The sequence below is a fragment of the Pempheris klunzingeri genome, chromosome 13 (assembly GCF_042242105.1).
Source record: "Pempheris klunzingeri isolate RE-2024b chromosome 13, fPemKlu1.hap1, whole genome shotgun sequence".
Lineage (NCBI taxonomy): Eukaryota > Metazoa > Chordata > Actinopteri > Acropomatiformes > Pempheridae > Pempheris > Pempheris klunzingeri.
This window is the reverse complement of record NC_092024.1, coordinates 9,260,159-9,282,580: the sequence shown is the minus strand read 5'-3', so window position 1 is coordinate 9,282,580 and position 22,422 is coordinate 9,260,159. Positions and strand designations below refer to the sequence as shown.

General features: G+C 40.7%; 1 protein-coding gene across 1 annotated transcript in view; it reads right to left on the bottom strand.

Moving 5' to 3' along the window:
* babam2 (BRISC and BRCA1 A complex member 2) overlaps positions 1 to 22,422 on the bottom strand; it is a 71,469-nt gene that overhangs the window by 37,734 nt on the left and 11,313 nt on the right. Inside the window, exons 5-6 of the mRNA XM_070841984.1 lie at positions 13,940 to 14,134; positions 13,044 to 13,118 (exon numbers count right to left, since the gene is read on the bottom strand). Of these exons, the coding sequence (XP_070698085.1) occupies positions 13,044 to 13,118; positions 13,940 to 14,134 (270 nt within the window). The remainder of the gene's footprint in view (positions 1 to 13,043; positions 13,119 to 13,939; positions 14,135 to 22,422) is intronic.

Here is a 22,422-nt window from a genome sequence, read left to right as displayed (position 1 = left end):
TGTGCAAACAATTATCAATTCACCAGCGTCACAGGCATTCTGTGGCATTAGTCACTGCATATGGTCCCACACCTAGTTATGATATGATACAGCAAGACTTAATAGGCCAAATGCCTGTCATCATCAATGAGTGCACTACAGTGTCCTCTGATGAATTATCACCTCTGATGAGGATTACTAGTTTAATATGGCAGTGCCGTTTAAAAAGATACTTAAACAGGAAATGCACAAACATGGAGGAGAAAAGGAAAATCAGACGGGAAGATAAGAGCTGTCATAAAGCGAGGGGGAAAGTGAAAGAAATAAAAGGTCAAGGATCTCACGTTTTCTGTTGTTGCTAACCACCTCATCATGCGGCGAGGCTCTGGTGCCACTAGTCATGTGTCACAACAAGGAATGATGGAGAATGCCTGACTCCCTCACCTCGGGGCACGACCTTTCTGACAACCCGTCTTTCAAAGCAGCACCAGGGTTGTTTGCCGCAAGTGATGGGTCAGTGGATGGAAGTGCACTGATGGAGGTGAGGGCGTGCGACACACATAGCAATAGCGACCTGTATCCAAACAAATAACCCAATCCCCTGAACCTTGTCACATTTGCGTCACATCATTATTACAGGTCCCAATGCAAACAGTGAGAACTTCAATAACGCTAATAAAATCAACACCACATATGATTTATCTGGGGGAAAAAAGGCAAAGAGAAGCCCCTGCACATCTGCAAGGGTGTTTTAAGCTGTTCATCTTCCCCAGACCTCAGGTTGAAATTAGGCGGAGCACTGCTGTGAATCATATGAGGTCATCAGACACTATAGATCCCCGGCAATGGTGCATCTAGACAGACTGCAGCCATTACAAACACAATTAGATACATCTGTGACTGCATGACTTTGTTTCCATAACTGAATGGTGCATGAAAATTAAACAGCAGAGTCGGGGGATGCATGGCAAGCAGTCAGTCCAAGGGCAGTGAGAGAGAGTTTTAAGTTTTAAGAAATGCTGTGTAATTTTCTACATGTGGAATGCTATTGTTGGCCTGCTAGCCAAGCTAGCTACAGCAGCTTATGCTTGTAACCATGCCGCATTATTCCCCCCCCGATTTCCCTGCCTAAGCTGCCCCGCCCAGGCAGGTGCAACACAACAGGAGAGTGAGGGAGTTGCACATCAGTCACAGCCTGCACATGCCCACACAGTCTCCACACCACTTGTCCTGTTTGTTTGGTGCTGTTGTGCATTGTGCCTATGTTTTAAATGTCACCTACAGTACCAAGGGCGTGCACATTGTCCCTTACAGAAATACATAAGAAATAAATTAAAAAAAAACCAACTTTGTATGTAGGGATTGTCTCACCCACCTTCTCAGACACTAAAAACAACTTGAGCCAACGGCAGGGTGCTACCGGAGTTTAAGAGTAATGGTTATGTCATAACCCAAAGATCAAGTTCAAATATTTACATTTGGCTCTCTGGGTGTTTCAGGGTGTGGGCATCGCTAACCACAAATTGATATTTACAAGAACGTGGACAAAGTACTTTCTGGTTCCTATGGGCTTTCTACTTTTAGACGAAGGTTACATGTTCAGTCATACCTATTTCAGGCAATCTGCTTGAGTCATACTGTGCTGTAATTTCTAATGACCTCACACTCTTCGGGACTTTTGTGCACTCAGATCAGTATGATTAATTAGCAAAGTGTGGCTTATTACACGCAGAATAGTAACAGAACAGTGACAGCAGGGTTGAATCAACTCCTCATGTAGACTTTTATCTGAATTTCACTAGAAGAATGTTAAAAACACTTCATGAGAGCAGCTCCTAAATCACATGATGCTAAATCAACATAATTATGCATTACTTTTTCTCAGAATAAAGAACAGGAAACAGTGCTTCATGACATGTACCTGCCAACCTTTGCACACTGGGGCTGCAAATCCTCTGCTCACTCAGGTGCATTCCTCATGATTAATTAACTAATTGAGGCTAAAGCTTGATTCATTACTCTCATTAGTTAACAAGAAGTTAGTTAACATGATGTGACACGTAGAAGTCAAACACATTCTACCAGAAATCAGAGTTTGGGAAAGGAGGAAAAAAACACAATTTGAGGGCATTTAATTTCATCTAATAATGGCATATTGTACGCAGTTTTGAAGGTCACAGATCCATCTTGCACATCATAAATGTCAGTTGAGACAGGGATCTGCTTTTCACTGATGCAATTAAGTTGGGGCAATGATTAAAGACATCACGTGCGTCGGAAAGTTACCCACAAAAATGATTTGCTTACACGCTAGTACACTGGTGTTCTTTGATTTCAGCACTACGTCCGTTGTATGACTGTGCTGCACTTTCTTCGTGATAGTCTGAGACGAGGGAGATGAAAGCATGTTACTATTAACAAGAGCAGCTTCATCCAGACTCCCTTTAACTGTCCCATTGTGTGACATTTTCTCAGAGGGCTGAAAGTCCAGATGTTAAACCACCTGGCAGTAATCACAGCGGGGTTCCCAAATCCATAGAGCTTGTGAACAAGATGAATCAGATTCAAAGATCTTGACCTCCAACAGGGAGGCTCAATAACCGACGATACAGACATTTAATCAATAAAGCACAGGTACGCTCCATCTCAATGTCCTGTTTGCTTATCAGGGATATCACACTTTATAGATTGTGGGTAATTAAAATTCCTTTGTTCATGCCAGCTTTCATATAGTGGAACAAATCAGCAAAGGCCTCGTTCATAGGGACAAGGTCTTTGCTGATTAAATACTCATCTTGATATTAATGGAGGATCTTTTTTAGCCTCTAAAATAGCGTTTGTGACCACCAAGGTCAAATGTATCAATTGTGTATCTTAGCTAATGATTCAAACTTTGTTGAAGGTAACTTCTCTTAGTTTTGTACAGACTATGCATATCAATTAGCTGCTTAGCTAACCCTGTCACATTCACTCATTCTATCCTTAAAATGTCAATGACTTTTAATATGCATTGTCCAGGTTGATTGATTTGGTTACTGATGATAACACCAAGTCCATTTTAATGCACTGCCTCACAATAAAGTCCACTCCACGCTTTTTGAAATGCTCCGTTTGGATTAGCATAAATACAGCTCTGATACGACTAGGAGAACAAACAGTTAATAGTGAGGCTGATTATGGATTACATGCACACATCGCTTCCTGTGAATCCCTTGTGCATGTGAAGGTTATGATGGACTCTGTCAGTAACAATAAAAACTCCTATATAGAAATAGATAAGGTGAGATAAACCCTAAATGATCCCTAATGCAGAAACTTGGCTGTTGAAGCAGCACAAGGACAGATAAAGGTACAGAAGGTACAGTATATGGTGTAATATATATATATAGATAAAAGTAATTACAGAATGCACATATATTAATGAAGCTATTGTGCAAAAATGCCAACTGTAAAGTACCTAAAATTATTCATTGATACAACCTTAAATATCAATACAAAATAGTAAATAATACAATAATCTAATAATAACTAATAGTAATAGTTCAATAGTGTCTATGCATTTATTTTTATTAGCCTAAATCGGACAGGCCCCTCACACTGCAGTCAATGGAAGGACTCGTGTAACTCTTGTGTTACATTAGATAATAACTCACTGTATCCTTTTTCTTTTGCAACTGCATCCAACCTATTGCAACAGAAGAGTTTCAGTTTACTTTGTCAGCAAACTCGGAGGAGGGGTGTGCATTTCCTGCCATCAGTTCAGGACTCATAGCCGTCAGATACTACCTATATTTGACATGATTTGATAATGTCACTGACTTGAAATAAGCCATTGGAAATAATCAACAAATGACACAATCAGTAATAGCAATTTGGTTATAGTTACAACATAAAGGTACGAAGGCAAAATAATATCTTGAGAATAAAAATGAATATTTTAACACTTTCTACTGTCACTTCTTATTTCTGTTAGAGCTGTTACCCTGACATTTAAAGTCATCTGCAGAGCATACCAAGCTATAATGCATCCACCATTTAAAAGCCACATAATTGTTTATCTGTGTGGAAGCATTGGCTGGCCTTTTCAGATTTCAGTGGTGCACTGCATTAGTGACGCCCAAACTGGAAATTACTTGACGATGTCTTTTGGGCAACTTGCTTTCCTACTAAATGCCATGTCTCAGCGCTATACAGATATGCCATCACTCAGCAACAGGACTTTCAAAAAGCACTATGAACACAAAATGAATGCATCTTGATATGCTTTGGTTTACCCTGAATTTATTCAAAACATAGCTGAAGATTGGCTTTGCATATTCAGTACTGGAAGAAATAAATGTAAATTTCAAATGCGGTATTAAAACATACAGCTCATGTGAAAGAGGGTCCTTTGACACTGCAGATAGCAGACTGTTTCTACTAGAAGTTTAGGCCTGAATTTTCTCAAGCAATACTTTTACTGTTTCATATTCATCTAAAGGGGATTTGTGGACATTTATATTTTCATATGAAAATTAAAAATGCCCTTCGTTAGTGAAATTAAATAAGATAATGATGAGCATTTTACACAGAATTAAAAAACAGGTATATTTTTTTCCATTCTAAACAGCATTAGCGAAAAAGTAAACATTTGCTGTATCTTCATAAGACAGCAGTGACGAAATAATGCACTGAGCCATAATGAGAAAACAGGAGAACAGATCAAGCACTACTTTCTTGCATATCAGTAGTAAAGGGTGTGCAAGGAAAAGGGATGAGACAGAAGAGGCAGAGCTGAGGCAAGGAGCAGAACACTCTGAGCATTATGGGAGTAACCTGCAATTATTTTATAGCTCTTAAGATTCCTGAGCTCTTAGTCAGTGTTTACCGTGCAAGGGCACGGCAAGGCCACAAATTACAACCACTTGCTTTGGCACCAAATGCTCAACAGTCACGCACAGGCCTGAGCTTTCTCTCAAAGTAGCAGACACGCCAAGAATACAAAGACAAAAAGGTAATGGATGGAAGGTGGCCATTAGGCAATTTTTCATTTTTCCTTTTGTCATATGACCATCAGAATTGGTTCCACTACAGTCTGTTTAGACTGTATAAATCAGAGACAGCCAGTCCTGTTCAATTCACTCAACTGGGTGACAGCAACTCTTTTAACCTGACGTGAAGTCATGTGGTAAACACCAAAACCAACAGGCCAAACCAGCAAAAAGAATAAGGCAGGCAAAACCCACAGCAGACACGAGGGCCACTGAATTCCCCGCCCCGTCATGACACGGCAAATGACACAATGGAGAGTATAGGCAGCTCGGCCAGCTGTAATGGGCGATTGAGGGCCATTTTAATCATAGCCTTAATGGATCTTCAGTAATGAGTGTTGTTGTGTATTTATGCATGTATGTGTGTGTGCGCGTGTGTAGTAGCCACAGTGTTGTTTTCCAGGTCTGTGCGGAGAATTGCGAAAGACTCATCATGTGACGCAGCAGGCTATCTTCAGCCACGACTTCTCCAAAAGCTCAACCGCCACGCAGAAGGGGACGTAAGCTGAACAGAAAACCGCAACAACGAAAGCCTCATGAGCAGTTGAGAAAGGAGCAACAATTATGTGGCAACCGGAAAGGTAAGGTAACCGCAGTTGCTGCAATCTGATTAGGTTTTTGGCTTATCTCTTGGAAAGCTGTAGTAGCCACCGTGTCCTCACAAAAAAAAGGGACAAAAATTTGGACAAACACACAAACAAGCATGAATACCCAAAAGGTGCTCCGACGCCAGTGGTGATTCAGTGGTGTAGGCAGTCATATCAGTGGCTTTGTGTCACTCTCCAGCTCCCTTAATCTGGGCTTTGTACAGAGGAGGTGTTGAGTTAAAGTGTTTTTAAAGGGATAGTCAGGTGCTTGGATTGATAAGACTGGGAATCATGGCACTTGAAATGCTACTCTGAAACATTTCAGGCCTGGATTTAATGTTCCAAGATGGGCTCATGCTAGAGCTGAAACACTCAACTCATCCATTAGATGAGTAACAACAAAAAGCAAAAAGTCACAATGGATGAATCATTTTAGTCATTTATTTAACAATAAATCTATACTTCCAGCTGCACAAATGAGAGTTACTTGCTACTTTTATCTGTTTTATATTATTATAAACTAAACATCTCACATATGTTGGTTGGACAACACAAACCATTTGAACACATCACCTTTGGCCTTTGGGATGTGAGCAGCAACTTTAACTATTTTCTGACATTTTATACACTAAACAATTAATTGAAAAAAGGCAAAAGAAAGATGCAAAAAAATAATCATTAGTTGCAGCAACATTAGCTCGTAAAACATGTGCATTAGCGTCTTCCATGAATGGCACAAATATACTAAACCGGTCAACTTTATTTGACTTAATGGCTTAAATAAAATAAAAAGAGTAAATAGTGTGCTGGATGCTTGTTTTTGTTTTTCCCCCAGTTTTACAGCTGTTTATTTTAAGGGTTGCTTTTGGACCCAACTGTCAAGTGACCTGCAATTCTAATTGTAGTCACCACACCATTATCGCCAAAAAGGCCATCGCTGTACCTGGTGGCTTGGTTAAGTTCCTGGTACCTATTGCCTGGCATCTATGACGCCTAAATTACTTTTATTCCTGTCTGCACAGAAATGTTTTCACAAACTGAACACACTGACAGTACCTTTATATGTACACACTGTGTTTAAGTTGCAATAGGCAACTGTAATGACTTCTATTCCTGAGCTTTTCTAGCAAAGCTTTACTACATGTGACTGACGGCAATGTGCACATTCGGCCGCACAACTGTAACGTACCTAATGAATTATTCTCAGTGCATTAATTCAAATTCGAGCGCAATGAGCTCCATCATTTGGTGTAAATGAGTTCATTACTCGGCTATGACATGTTCTTGATCTATTTTGAAACCTCACTTTGAGACACACAAGATCAGCCAATAAAGAAATGCATAGAGGTGAAGAGTGGGATGATAAAATCAATTGATCTGAATAAACAACACCTACTTAATCAGCCCCCTGCATTAATCAAAAGCTGACCTAATGCTATCAGCGACGCTTCCAGTTTGATCCCGTCATAACCCTAAAACTCCTAAACAGGCTATAAATTATGGGGAAGTTCTTCTTTTTTTAGTTATGGTGTCAAACGTGGATAGAAAAACATCGCTGAGTGAAGAGGCAGCAGCTTTGAGAAGAGGCTAATCATTCCAATGACATTTTAAACTCGGTATTGCTGCATGCCCTTCAGCAGTACAGCAATGTAAACAACATGGGCGCTGATAGGGCTGAGCGGTTCCAGAACAAATCCAGTCAGTCTGCGAAACTGATGTTAGCTTCAGCAGCTGCAGTGCAGAGCCACATCTACAGTATTGTCAAAGGTCATCAGTCTGATATTAAATAATTTATCAGATATTACCATAAGTGGCCAACTATGCAGCTGTTATCAGCAAACACAATGGCATGATAATATTTGAACATTAGTGACTGATCAACTAATATGATATGCTAATCTAGGTAATATTGTGATGATGCTTTGTTTAGCACACAGATATAACACAACAGAACATAAACACAGGACCATACTTGGATTTATAGAAAATAATCACAAGTTGTGTGCAATCAATAACTTAGGTTGTGATTCAGAAATTGCAGGCTAGAAATTGATCAGAAATCTTTTGAATAGGAAGTTTTAATTTGGGGTACACCAGTGGCACTGTTGAAACTTTTTCCTCACATTCACATTGTGCCGTTTGAGCATTTTAAAATGAAGAACTCTCCCAAGTGTCCCAAGTGTAACCACAGTTGAATTATTACACACAAGAAGACAGTCTGCTCGTCATCATGTGCCATGCTAAGAGTCCTCTGCATGCACAATGAGATGGCGACGTGCTTGCTTGGCACACTCCACGCACGCCAACCCCAGCAATACCCTCCATCTGTACTGAGCTCCTCCACTGTGCCCCTGGGGTGGGTACAACACCGCACTCTCACCCTCCTGCTCCCGAGATGGAAGGCAGTGCCATTGTTAAACACAACCCTTAGGGGCATCAGGGACACAGTTTAAAGGGATCATAAGGGGGTGATTCTCATGTTGTTTCCTCCTCTGTGAAGTGTTCACTGAAGCTGATTTGTAGGTCTTGAAATAGTAGGAGCTTTATGTTACTAAATTGAGAAAAGTCAAGAACCATATGGCCTCCACATGAATGTTATCTGATTATAATCAACATCTCAACATGCAAAGACGACCCAAAATGCAAGTGATGGTATGTGGATGTTCTATTTTCTTCTACAATTTAACTGTGATTTGTGTATCCAGAATTCATTTTAAATTTCTCATTCATCGAAAACCTAGCATTGTTTGGGAGTGCAACATTTGCTCACGGCTAATTCAAGAGTTAGTATTTGAATGGAAACAAGACAGGAAATGAAAAGGAAGTACAGAAATAATCAAGTCAGTGACGCTGGGACTACAAATGAAAAGACAGAACGAGAGCCCAAGGCTCTGCTTCACCCTGACCCTCCCCTGTCACTTGCTGCCTGTGGAGCTTCGAAGGTTAAAGTGTGTGTGTGTGTGTGTAGAGGGGGGGAGGGGGCGTGGATGCAGGACAAAAAATAATTAGAGTAAAAATAATTAGATGTAAGTGCTCTTGTTGGAGCATGCACAGCTTGTACAGACAAAACGGGGATGGAGGAATGCCCAGGGCTCAATGCAACCCTCCCTCAGGTCAGTTTTGCAGGAAGCAAAATTCACCTGGGGGAGTGGGATGCCGGTTGCTGGGCATTAGAGGAGCTTAGGATAAAAAAGGTTCAAAAATATACAAACACAAATCTGGCCTTAAAGCAGTATTGTGGCATTTTGGAAATGCTCTTATTTGCTCTCTGGCAGAGAGATAGATGAGAAGATTGATGCCACTCTTATTTGTGTTAAATATAAGCAGCTGGTTAGCTTAGCTAAGCACAAAGGGTGGAAACGGGGAGCCACAGCTAGCGTGGCTGTGTCCAAAAACGTAACAAAATCTTGACTGTTTAATTGTTTAATCTTTACAGAAACTGAAGTGTAAAAATGATAATGCATCATTTTGTGGAGGAAAATGGAGCCATACCATTTCTTGGCTCTTACTTCCTGAAATCTCCGCTGGATGCCTGGCAAGGGCTCAGTGCTGTTTCACCCCACGTCAATAGACAAATCAGTGGCTGTAAACATTTCACACGTGGGGTTTATAAAGATTGCGGGGTAAAGGGTTATACTAACACATTTTTGTCTATTGTACAATTTGTTTAGTTAAATGTTCTATTTGATGTTCATACAATTCTTATTCATTTTTCAGGTTCTGAATTTACTGTGTGAATCTTTAAGCTCAAGGGAAATAGGTTTTTTAAATTTCTGTAACACAGTGTGTGATAACGGATAGCAGATACCAGTCAGTTTGCAAGACTTGGGTCACCTGAAACATCCTAGATCAATGACAGCCGCTTGAGGGCCCCCCCCCACACACACACACAAACACGCGCGCATGCATGCACGCACGCACACACACAGCAATCACTTTGGAGCTGGTGACATGGGTCAGTGCTTGTGGGGGAAACAAAACTCAAGTGAAGCGAGAGCACAGCGCTCAGTCACGAATGTGGCGTCACTCCATGCAGATCAGTGTGGACATTCAGAGGCAAACTGCCGCTGCACATAAGTGCACTCCACAGAGCGAGGATGGACAGACAGACAGCCTAGTGAGATGCAAATGGGACATCTTTTAACGAAAAGGTCACAGCTGTAATTAGAAAAATAATAAGGTGTTATCTGCGTTTAGGAGAATCATGAAGTGGCATGAAGCGAGATGAGAAATGTATGGTAGAAGAAGTAGTGTGTAGCAGGTTTTATGCTTAAAAAGACTAGGCCTGAATATTTCCTGTATCTCTTATAGCCTTCCAGAATTAATGTGTTAACTGGACCATAACAAATGACACACACTGTACTGCAACCACCAACCATGTGAAGACCTTACCGATATGAACAAATATGCTATGCAATGGAAGGTCAGAGGCCAATGCTAAATGAGAGGATATGAGTAAAAGCAACTTCAAATGGGTGACAACCCAGAGGTCAAGGTGCGATCAAAGGATGAGACACTAAAACGGTGCCCGAGAGGACTACATGCCCTTTAAAGGGAAAGAAAACTGCCAACATCCATCTGTGTGCATTTCACTATCTTCCCCTCATCTCTGCTCTCAGTGTCCATCCCACTCTTTCATTTTGACTATGACAGGCTGCCCCCTTTAAAAAAAATAAAATAAAATAAATAAATAAATAAACTTGCATTCCTCCCCCCTCCCTGAGGCTGGGCAGTCCGTGCAGGAAGGTAAACATGTCCACTGTGGTGAGCTCAGACTACGCGGATGCTTCGCTCCAGGTAACAGTCGTCCTCCACAGCCCTGCGCCCACCAGCAACATCTCGGCATTCACTAGCAGTGCAAAATAGCCTATGTCTGAACAGATTTCCGCTTCAGTGCCAAACCCTCTCTCCTCAAGCAAGGACATCCATGGATTTGATGAGGGGTTGATTCAAATTAGGGTCAACAGGCTAACCTCTACCTACAGTACCTGGGTGATGGCTTGCATTCTGTCTGAAAAGCATCGCCATTTTGATTTTGAAGTGTTGACTTTTATGTAAAGAAAGACAGGCTATTGAATAGACTGACACTCATTCTGAAAGCTTAGTGAGAATACAATTAAGTCCAGGGACTCCTGTGAGATCACTAACCTCGGAGAAGAGACGACAACGTAGTGAACTTGATTACATAATACTTATTTCAGCAGCGGTACAACTCCACCTGGGAAAAACTATTACTCAAAAAAGCTATTACTAATACAATTATCATACTACGTTGAGCACATATCTAATAATCAAGAAAAGCTGCCTGTAGTGATTTTGTAGTTCGCTGAAGGTCAAGTTCCAAGAGTAAACCATTCTTCTGGAATCAGATATTCATAAGAATAATTTATAAATTATAAACGAGCCCAAATCTAATTAATTCAATACAACCACCCTCGTAGTTTGTGTAAATCTAGTTCGTGCTACTTTTTTCTTAAGAGGAAGACAAATCCACAAATTGCGTGACCTTTATAAATGACCTACTGCAGACATTCGCACAAATGAGACAAAAACTGCATCTCTAACCTGGTGCATCTATTTAATACAGCACATGTGTGTTTGGGTCAGAACACGTCAAATCTGCACCTGAAAAAACCAGATCATTTCGTCCTTATACTGTTCTGTCACGGCCAGTGGCTTTTAAGGACAGTACACCAACTTCCGCTTCTGCAAGAGTATGAACTCAGATTCACTGTTGGTTGGCTACAACATTGACCCACAAGCCGAGCATAACTGGTATGGCAATGCTCGTGCACAGCGTTTAAACACAAATTTCGATGTTTAACCTATTAAAAGGAACCAACGCTCATGAGTGATCTTCACTTCACAAACTTGAGCTTGCACTGCTCCTTTACACTGAATGTATAGGGCATATCTCTCAGTTGGAAAGCGCTGTAGGAGTGAATTAATTGCACTTCAACTGCTCTGCTACAGTATGGAATTACTTGTAGCGGACAAATATGTGCAACGCAAGAAAAAAAAAAAAGAAAAAAAAGACTCCAGACAGCATTCACACTGACAGAACTAATTGCATGACAACTGTCAAACTGAAAATTCAGGTCATTGGTTTGGCGTACAGTACATTTGTGTTCTTAGAGTCCAGCCTATATGCTGCATAATCCCGTTCCTCTATAACGCGTAGGTGGACAAGGTGTGGGCTGATGTTCATTACTTTCCTCTCCGCTAGTCGATACTCCTCCTTAGTCTTCAAGCTCTCCCATGCTGATACTATGTATACCCTAGCTGCCAAATACAGCATAATACTGTGAGTGTGTGTGCGCGTGCGTGTGTGTGTGTGCGCGCGCATATGTGAAGCAAAGAACATGATATGATTAGGATGACAGGAATGTACATCCATATCCAAGATTTCGTCTCTAATAAAATCACTGAATATTACAGAGAGTTCTTCTTTGACAACATTGTGTCAGTGGCTACGCTGTTACCTTCACCCACCAGTTAAAAGTGTCAGTGTGTCTGCCTCGTTTTTGAAAGCTTTTGTATGGAAATCTCCAGCAAGTGACAGCATGCTTGTTTGAAAAAAAAAAAAGTCACAAATAGAGCTCCCCCTCAGCGCTGAGGGTAGAAACTTTCCTGTCTCGCTACACACAGGTAAAAAAAAAAATACATAAAAACTAAAAATTCTATTATGACGTGCAATGGGGCTGTGAAATACGACTTTGACTTTGGATGAGTCCACTCGCAGCCTGCAGAGAGAGACGGGTCTCGGGGCTCCAGGTCTGAGAGACATGGGGACAAAGGCTGATGTGAGGCTGATGGTGGTTGCTGTTTCCCTTATGTTTACCATCATTTCCCTTCACAAACAAGAGCCCGAGCTGGAAAAGGCCAGAGAGCCAGGGCCTCCAGCATATAGGCGGTCGAAGATGGGGGGAGCGAAAGAGTGAAAAGAGAGCAAGAAATAAGGGAGAGGGTGAGAGAGGGGTAAAGACAGTCGTTGATGAGAGAGAGAGAGAGAGAGAGAGAGAGAGAGAGGGAGAGAGAGAGAGAGAGTGTGTGTGTGTGTGTGTGTGTGTGTTCGGGCTAAGCTCCCTCCAGACACCACGCGGCTCAGAGCAGATCGAGAGTGACGGCTTGCTGATTAGTCAACTCACAGCCCCCAAGACCGGAGTCTGTATACATACACACACATGCACACACATGCACACACACAGTTATATTGCAGTTCATTTAAATAAACTCTGCTGTTATCACTGCACCCATAAAAAACACATGGACACACATACATGTAAACAAATGAACACTCACAGAAGCTCGTGCCATGATAAAATCTACTTTAAGACCAGCGAGTGTGCAGCACTGTCTGCGGGTCTGGAATATGGATATGATGTGAGGAGAGTGTGCACCTTATGATTATGAGTCAAAATGTGAATGGGATTTAGTGGTTAATTACCTTAAGGAGATAGACGGGGATGTTGCTGAAGTCCACGGGTAGTTTGAGAAGGAAACGGGCTGAAAATTCTCCCGTCTGAAGGACAAGAAACAAGAGGTGAAGAACTTCATAAATGTACATCATACTGCTCGTATGGTGGCATTGCCTTTATCATCGGTTTTGTAAAAAGCCATCATGTGGTTTTGCAACGGGCAGCTCAGAGAGATAAAATACATTTAGCAAACAATTTTGTGCTTGTGTTTTTTATTTTATTATACTTGACTGTTAAAATACACATGCATGCTCTGAAATAAACTCTGTATTTTTAAGCATTATATAGTTGCAACAATGTAAAGGCCTGCTTGCTTTGATAATATGTAAATGCCTGCAGTACAACGTTCCAAATTTAAGAGCTATCTTAAATTGTACAACAAAATGTGAGAACAAAATTGGATTATGTACTGTTCATGACTTATAGTTATTGTGTGCTCAGTAATGTGACACAGGCACACAGACGTACAGATACCAAACATGATAACACAATGATGTGAAAATCACAGCAGCATGTTGCGACAATAGTTCGTCTGTGCAAATACACAGAGAGTATTTTTACATACTATTTCCTATGGACATTTCTTCTGAGGCCTGCATTCAAAACTGTGTGTAATTATTTATAACAATTTGATACAATGAATAACATTTTATTTCAATAATGGCATGGGGATATAAGGAAGCGTCCAAACAAACCTTGCTCATAACATTACATCTCAAGCTCTTGGAATAACGTGTGAACAGTGTTTCCAGTGTGGAATTATCTTTTTTAATTCTATATTTTTTAATACCATCGCAGGATCTTCTTGGTTCCGTAAAATGTAGGACATCACAAATACAAAAAAAGTAATTGAACAGTTGCCTACCCAGCTGTTCTTGCGTCCGGCATAAATCTCCATGTTGCGGCCGTAGTTGGGATCTTCCAGCAGGCTATCGTACTCAAAGAGCAGCCTGGAGCTTTCGCGCAGACGCTGGCACTGGTAGTGGTGGTACTGCTGGATAAGCTCCTTCACCAGCTGGAGCAAACATTCTGGGTTCCCAGCATCCCATCGGACCAAGTGCTGAAGCAGACACCAGAGAAGGCATAAGGACAGACATAACACATGCCATTCATCTTCTTCTTCATTTTTTTTTTTTTTTCTTTAACTTGTTAACAACATGGTAACATGTAAAAATCAATACACCATTATTATAATTACAGGAAGCAAATGAACTGAGAGGATTAGCAGCCTTATTTGGCATCTATTCCATTTTCTGCAGATTTGGCAAGAAATCCTCTAAACCGAATTTAGGCACAAAAAGAGATTTCAATATGGCATTTAAACCAAACAGAGTGCGATGCTTTGAGCACAAACTGATCTTAAGATTTCAAGATTTTTAAATGTCATCTCATGGCAACATCCTGATGAGACACACTGGAGCCAAAAGGAACATTTTTAATGGTGTGGAACACGACCAATTGTCTTGACTCATTTGCCTCCAGGGTAATAGAAAGGTACACAGCGCTCAAACATCCGTTCTGCATTCACTAGCATACATGTGGAGGACAACCTCTAAAGAGCTGATCAATTTGAACGACCAGTAAGCAGAGACAGCATTAGGTAGAGAATTAATAAATATGAGCGGAAAAAAATCGGTAGGAAAGGAAACAAGAGGAAACAAGATTGAGCCTGGAAGGAGAAGAAAAATGTCAGAGCAACAGGCTAATTCTGACAAATGGTACCTCCCATTATCAGATGAGAAGGAAAGGGTTGTGCTGAGGGGTGTCCTGTGGTCACAGAGTGATTTAGATTGATATGGGAAAGCACTGAGCCCGACCTTTTCTATCTGCAACTTTTCTGACCTCTTTTGCCACACTGATCCGTAGCTAATGATTTTTTGATAAGAGTGCAGTTCGTAGAGTAGGAATATATATATATATATATATATATATATATATATATATATATATATATATATATATATATATATATATATATATTACAGGCAATTTGTTCACTTAACTTAATTATAGTGCAATAATTTGGTAAAGTTAAAAATATTTGGGTGTATTCTTGCATATCTAAATGGTTCATGGTGCACATAGACATTCCCTCCCTCTAATCTGTATTTCACAAACAGCACTTGACCAGTTGACTGAGGTCAGAATCCAATATGCAAATTCACAGGGCGAAGCCACAATAAAATGCAACCACCTGTCACATGTGAGTAAGCAGAGCTGAAAAACATGACCCTCTGCCTGGCTAATACAACCAAACAGGAGTTTTTCCTCTCTTAAGGGGAACCTGTCCATTGATGGGCGAAGATTAAAATGCTTATAATTAATGAGAACAAAACTGTGCAAAACTAAATTGCAGGAAACATGTCTGGTCTAATAAAGACAAATGAATGGCTGAGCTCCGAGAGAGATTTATAATTGAAAAGTACAGCGTGCACATCGAGACTAAAGCGAAACAACAAAAACAACACAACTGGCTTTACTGTGGAGTTTACTGTGCTGTTTGGACTTTGACATGACTGTGCTCATTTAGAGAGATTTATGCTGCCTCAAGAAAATGGCTTCTTGAGGAGCTGGCATTTGTCAATTTGTCAATTTTTTGACAAGATTTGATTCACAGCAATTTTGGAGAAAAGTTAGACTGACTATGCAAATGGGGAAACTTTTGCCTCCTGTTGTGTTAATGCGGGATAAAAAAAAGTACATGATGTCGGTCTTTCTGCAGCCTTTGAGTCCTGAAAAGTGAAAATGACTCCTGTCCCAACTCATTCTGAAACTGAAAAAACTGTTGGCAGACTCAAACTGTGAGTACTGCAAAAAAACAAACCTGATGACATCACTGCAATGTCGAAGTTAATGTGTAACTATAGTTCATCATTGTGTCTCCCTACTGTGCTGTAGCACTCAAGCCAGTTAAATACAGGTCAACCTGTAGTGTATAAGTAATTCAGAATAGGGAGCTATTTTGGTGTGTACTGAGTGGGAGACAGGATTAATATGTGCTCAAAATACTGGAGCCATTAATACCCATTACATTAAGGTGTCAAAAGCAGGATGTGTTTGACTTGGATTAACTTGTCCAACTGTCTGTCTGCCTCCCTGTCTGTCTGGCAGCCTATATCTGCCCAATGGAAAAAGCTTCCATTGTTTTAGAGCGCCCCCCCCACCCCTGCCATGGAGGGAGGGGGAGGGAGCAATGGCAAGGCCAGGCTAAACAGAGACGGTGACCTCATCGTCCTGATCCACCAGTGGTTACCAGCAATGCCGGGATTCCCGAAACGAGGGGGCGATGCAAACAAGGATGGGCATTGTCCAAAAGAGGCAGTCAGCGCTCCGGGGCAGGAGCGAGCTGAAACTGAGGAGAGACTGAGGAAGTGCTGTGTCAGGATTGTGACACAGAATATCAGTGAAACTCTACTGAGGAGGAGAGGAGGCAGGGAGGAGGGATCAGAGGTGGGAGAGGGGAGAGGGGGAAGAAAGAAAAAAAGAAACGGTGGAGCTCAGACAAGAAGGCCAAGGCCTAGGAAAACAGCCTTGAGACTCACTTTTGGTTTAATTGGTAGGTAATAATGACTCTATAAAAGAAAACTGAACTTGATCTACTGATGAGATTTGCAGTACAACTGTATTACTGTTTAAACAATCCATTTGTGATGCCCAAACCTGAGACTGAGGGGTTTGTTGTTGTCAACTGTACAGGAGCAACACTCCCTCCATAATTACAGTCAAGGTTTTGTAATGCTCAGTAGTTAACCTTAACCGCTCCTGGTGAGCTATTCACTGGCCAATGACAGACGAGCTGAGCTTGTCCTGGGCGGCCCCCAGGTGAAGCAGGGTGTTGCTGGAAAAGAGCTGTGGCAACTTCTCTTTGTATTAATACAGGTTGTAGAGCGCTGCAGGAATCATTATCAAAAGCTGGAAATTAGTTGGCATCTCAAAATCAATGGGTTGTTTTTTTTAAATAGGTTTGTGCTTAGATGCCTAAAATAAGGTCTGTGGTTTTATGTGTTTTAAAAATGTTGCTTGCTAAAAAGTGGCTAAATGAGATTTCAGAGGTTGTCAGCTACATTACGCTAAACATGGAAACTCATCTTCTCACAAGGCCACCTTTAAAGCCTCTAGTTGTGTTTATACTCAAACTGAAAACTATCGTAACCCAAACGTTCAACTTGTAGATTTATCAATTTATAGTATTGTCCAATAATTTTTTTTTTTTTTCAAATTGGATTGTAGCTGACATTGAAGTCATGACACCATGATGTAATTTGTTTATGGACTTTTTATTTCTGGCGATCTATGCTTCAAAAATCATAATGATGTTCTTGTAGGCTGGCCTACAAAAACATGTCATCCCTATAGATTCTGCTATATTAATTATGCTTTATTTGGTCATTAAACAAAGTTTAAGATTTTGATCTGGTGATTGCACCAGATGAAAAGTCAAGGGATCACCAAAGTCACAAGGATCATCCTATGGGGACTTTGAATATGTGTAACAAATTGAATGGCCACCCATCCAATAGTCAAAGAATTTCACTAAAAACAATAACAAAAAAGTGGTGATGCTAAAGGAAAGAAAGGTAAGGTGAGTGTTGAACGGATGCAGAACGTGCACACATGTACACACCGCAGAGGAATTGTTGGAAATTTAGCACAGCCCAGTCTTGAACACAGGTAAATCAGGGCTTGAACATCCTCCAGAATCAATAACTTCTTCTGTTTGGAAAAATGACAAAGACAAAGATATGTGGGTCTGTCAAAACGTATTTAAGCTACCTCTTGCTAACAACTCAGATTCGGCCAAAGGAGTAGCAAACGCCACAGGTGCTTTGGAAGAAGTGGATACGCAACCAAACTCTGCTGTAGAGGACACAGGTTTTGTTGAAAGTGAAAGTAATCGAGCTGCAGACCTTTACAAACAAGCAGAAACGCATGAATGGATATGAATGTTCTTTTGATTTATAATTTTCATTGAATAAATAAATAAATGAATGAATAGAAAAACAAACCATACCATGACTTCAAAACAGAGCTATTTACCGAACTGAGATGTTTGTGTTTTTTGCTGTTGCACCACTAGTCTGGACCAAAGTGGTGGACTGACCCATTAACATTGCCAGCCCTATCGCCATGCCGATATGGCTAAAAACTAAATTACGCTCATAAGAGGACACTGCACTGGTTCGTCTTCCTCTGTACTGAATGTTCTGACTTTGAGTTAACAAGGTAGTGCTTGAATGCAGCAGCAAAGCCTTGGTAGAACATAGAGGGAGAGACACTGAAAAGCACTGAGCCAAAAAGCAATGACCATGTGTTGTAATGTGTGTGTGTTTGTGTGTAGACATGTGAGTCTGTACAGACTCTTCACTGAATTGATTTTATACGCTCTGCTGAAGGCTGTGTGTGCCAAAACAAATCTATGTGTTTTTTTTCATGAATAGGATAAGCCCTGCGGAAAATGTACAGATTTGATACATAAAAAACCAAAACAAAAGATGAAATAGACGCAATCTAGGCTATTTGAGAGCTCAGATTTAACATTTGATGAAATGAACTGAAAAAAGATCCATCTACATGCCTTCTAGATCACTCTGTATGGAAGAAACATCTTTTTTAGAGCTTTATCTACAGGGGGTAGCTATCATAGCCCCCAACAATACTCCCTGGTTCAATCTGGACCTTATAATCCAATTATTTTGTCACAACACACTGGCTAAACCTGTGTCAAATGATTAAGCCTAAACTTGGCTTATGATAAAACCTGTCACCTCTAATAAATAAACCACTGATACCTTCATTTTTTTTAAAAAGAGCACATATCTGTGAGGGGCGCCATTTATAATCGTATTACCTTAAGATATTAGGATTTGATTCAATATCAATGTTAAACACTGCATATTAAAAATATATTGGATTAGCATAAGAATTTAGAATTTTGTGTATTCATGTATCAGTGTGTCCAAGCCGATGTTGAAAACACAGTCAAAATAGCACCGTTGGTAGACATAAATATTACAGAACATTATGCCTGTTAAAAGAAAATACTTGTTTTTTCTGCCTATTGATTAATTTACTCAAATTACACCTTTTCAAATTAGACGGACAGATTGGCAGGGTGTGGCTTTGAGCTTAAAAGAATGAAAAAGAAATGAAGAAAATACAGCAGTGTGTTCTTAAAGGAAAACTAAAGAAATGGAGAAAAGTAGCTCACAAAGAAACATATAAGCAGTATGTGAAATAGCCTAGAGGACCCATAAGTCAGAGGTGGCAAATATTTTCACCAGTTTTCATATGATGCAAAATAAAGGTAAAATTAGCCAACTAGGCCTTGTCAGTTTCAAAGAACTCTAATGAGATATCTAGCAGACTATCAGGTATGAACGACACAAGTCATAGTTAGGCCCAGTGTTTTTTGAGCTAAATACATCAGCATTCTACCATTATCACAACGACAACGCTAACTAAACGTTTATCATGTTCATGTTATTTTAATGTGCAAACACGGCATGTCTGCTAATTAACACTAAGCCCAAAATACAGCTGAAGTTGATGGGAATGTCATCAGTTTTGCAGGTATTTAACAAAGAGCTGGACAAATGAAAATTTTGACCTGCTTGAGGCGCTAGAGGAAAAGTCACAGTGTTACCACAGTCATTAGAATATATCCTTTTGTGGCCTTAATTATCTGTGGCAAATGTCACTGCAAACCATGCAATCTCTCTGAAATTATTTCCACAGGTGCCAATCTCACAGTGGTGAGAGAAGACATCAGCACAATTCATCCTCAAGGGACCATGAAAATTGGTACAGAAGCTCACGGCCATCCAGGAGATGTGCAGATACTTAAATGTGAACCAATGTGGTGGACCAAGCAACAGCCTGACAGCCGTCCCTGAGGATACAACACAAGCATGGCTAAAAGCAGCCTACCATGTGGTACTGTTTGAATAAAGAGAAAACAACTCTTGTTTGAATTTGTGATTTCGTTTGTCAAACCTAAATCTTGACATTTTTTCACAACATGTCAGAGGGCCGTCACTCCTTTAAGCGACAATTTCAGTGAGTCCAACTTATTGTGAACATGTTGAGGATAAGGGGAGAACTCAAGAGACACACTGTTTTGCTTTAAGAACAAAATGTACACCTAAATTGGGCATCTACACACTGAATAGACCCAACTTGACAGAATTATGTCTTCCTGTGCCATCCGTCTGTACCATCTTCGATCCAATATTTATCTTAGGCCAATGAGAGAGGGGCTGGCATCTGAAAATGCAAGATAATTATATAGGCCAAGGGAAGATATTTGTTTTTACGTCTTAAATGTGATTTATATAGATGCTGGCAACCTGATCCAATAAATCGCTGTAGACTTGAAAGTGTGAGGCATTAAAAACTCCCAAGTATTAAATTAATCTCTGTTAGTCTCTAATTCAAGTGTGGGCTCACACCCTGTTTCGCCCCCGGAGAGTGCCAAGTCTAAGATCATGCTAAATTGCTCTTGTCATGTGTTTAAGACACTTGGCATTCTCAGCCCAGTGTTTTTTCACTGTGATCTGTGCAGTTTGTGTCCAACACAGTACAACTTGTTGACAGAAATAACACTTTTCTGACTACTTTTAATGTGGTTCAGTCACTGCTTTAGCCTAGTACCCATCCACCGTGAGGGCTGATAATATTGTCCCATCTTAGTCTTGGCACTTATGTCTCTTGTTTTCTCCCATCCATCATCTGGTGTTTAGGAATTGCCAAGCCCCTTTCCACCAGCCATCTCTGGTCACAAACAATAGCCTGCCTACTAAAAGCATTCCCAGACCTGTCAGTGAGCCCTGCCAATAATACACTCAAATAAAAGCTGGAACACATTATTCCCGAATGCGGGAAGGAAGCGGGAGCAACAGTTGGTATGCTATGCCCAGGTTGACATAATCTTGCTTTATGGGCCTTCTGAGGTCCATTGTTAAAACAGTAACAGGGGACGAGCTGGCGCAGCAGATAGGAAGTGCTCACCAATGCGTGGCATTCAGGATTACCAGGGGGTAACGTGAAGTCAGGAATGCTTCCTTTTCCTTGACGGGATACTGCTTAGATTGGCTTTACACTCCATTTTCTTTGTGGGAGTTGTCCTGAAAGCTAAATTACAAACAATGTCTCATTGTATGAGACCATAACTTCTCTGAGGAGTCCTAATTTTCTAAGGAGTGGGAAAATAAACAAATATTACTGTGAATATGTACGATATTTCACGATATTTCATTTCAACTGAGACAAATTACTGGCCAGTGAGCCGGACTTGCATTTGAAATTTTGCATCACGGCCTTCTTCTAAAAATAAAAACATTTGATTATTAACCGGGGGGAAATACTAAGACTAACCAAGACTAACATAAATTACTATTACCTACTCATAAGCAAGGGCTTCTCAGACAGTATGTCTGTTTATAGTGTTCCTTCTCCCCTGCAAAAGTATAACATGGGGCTTATCAAAGATGAAACATTTTTGCATGTGTTTAGCATGCATGCACTAGAATGGCTTCATTCTCAAAGTGGATCTAGGTTTAGAAAATTCAAGAGGCAACTGGATCGTTGTCAAAACAATAAGGAGCATCATGCATCATTACTGCCCAGGCCGGGCTAAAGTGGATGGATAAGAAGATAGATGTATCCATGTGCTGAAGCGTACAGCACAAGCCATTTCTTTCCATTATTGAAAATGTGTTAATTTCCCCTGTTCATGCTAAACCACTGTGCTAAACTTGCTCAGTTAATTGACTCAAAGCAGCAAATTGTGCTGGCCTAATTAATTGCAGCCCTAGTGGGGGAACAGACCCAAACAACAACAAATGCACACAATGCAATAGACACCATCTCTGGAATTTCCACCGTAACTAGACAGAGTCTGCCTCTGTACCACACAGCAAAGTAGTGCAAGGAAGATAAGTGGAAACATGTTGATGTTGTATCTAAAGAGGCCACCGAGGCTAACCCCGGCTCTCAGGCACATAGACACACAGACTGAGGAAGATGCAAAACGCTGGGGAACTCCCAAAATGTTTAGTGCCTGCACACATCACTGGACAAGTCTAGACCAGACAAATGATACATTACGCACAAAGAAGGGGACAGAGGGGCACACAAATAGTGGTATTAGATGAGTAAAAAGAGAGGTGCGATTAGTGATAACTGTTCTTATGTGCTTCATACTTACTCCCATCTCACGGTAGAGGATGAATTTCATGTTTGATGCGATATTTCATGTTCTTTAGCCTATATGTTGACTATGCGCGGTATAACTCTGTAGCTATGAATCCCCACGTGAGAAGCACAGCATCAATGACAACTGCAGTTTCA